Source organism: Penaeus monodon, chromosome 34 (genome assembly GCF_015228065.2).
Source record: "Penaeus monodon isolate SGIC_2016 chromosome 34, NSTDA_Pmon_1, whole genome shotgun sequence".
Classification (NCBI taxonomy): Eukaryota; Metazoa; Arthropoda; class Malacostraca; order Decapoda; family Penaeidae; genus Penaeus; species Penaeus monodon.
The window spans coordinates 3,003,765-3,004,464 of NC_051419.1; the positions used below are offsets into that span (position 1 = coordinate 3,003,765).

General features: G+C 40.3%; 1 protein-coding gene across 1 annotated transcript in view; it reads right to left on the bottom strand.

Annotated features, from left to right (window-relative positions):
* Nucleotides 1-700, bottom strand: part of LOC119594507 (thrombospondin type-1 domain-containing protein 7B-like) — a gene marked incomplete in the record, with an annotated part of 20,475 nt that overhangs the window by 3,825 nt on the left and 15,950 nt on the right. Inside the window, 1 exon segment of the mRNA XM_037943536.1 lies at nucleotides 233-439. Coding sequence (XP_037799464.1) covers nucleotides 233-439 — 207 coding nt within the window.

Sequence of the window (700 nt, forward strand, 5' to 3'; positions counted from 1 at the left end):
CTCCCAATATCTTTGTTACTAGAACAACAAAAAGGAAAAACAAACAAACAAAATAATTTACCTGGCAAGAAAAAAACAAGAATCAACCTAGTAAAAAAAAAAAAAAAAATTACCAGGCAAAAATAAAAGCTGTTACCTAGTTGGAAAAACAACAACTTAAAAACGTATTTAATTGGAAGGCTAAATGATAAAAAAAAGATAATTAACCTTCCGAGAAAAAAAAACAACTTACCTGGCAGGTATTTAGCTTCGGAGAGAGGGAGAGGCAGGGGGAACGTCAGGTTGAGAACAGGCACGCAAGCAGTCAGACGAAATCTTTGCTTCTCGGAATAACGCGGTCTCAGCCCCGACTGGCAGACACACGCGCCGAGGCCTGAGCAGACGGACCCGGGGACAGAGCATTCTGGCAGACACGGCCTTGGCGTTCCCTCACATCCTCCTGCGGGAGAGAAATAGGGTTAGGTTTCGCTGCATCGTGGGGGAAAGGGTCACTGCAGGAAGGCTAAAGAGAAATTTGCAATTATATTCTATGACGTCATGTTATAAATTTATATGCGCTGGAAATATATGTACTATGGAAGCATGAAATAGAAAGGAACTATCATGCAAAATCGTTATAACTATACAGAAAAATCTATATCGCTCTTTAACGTATTTAGAAAGAAACCAAACCTGGTTAAACACAAACAGACACACCCTA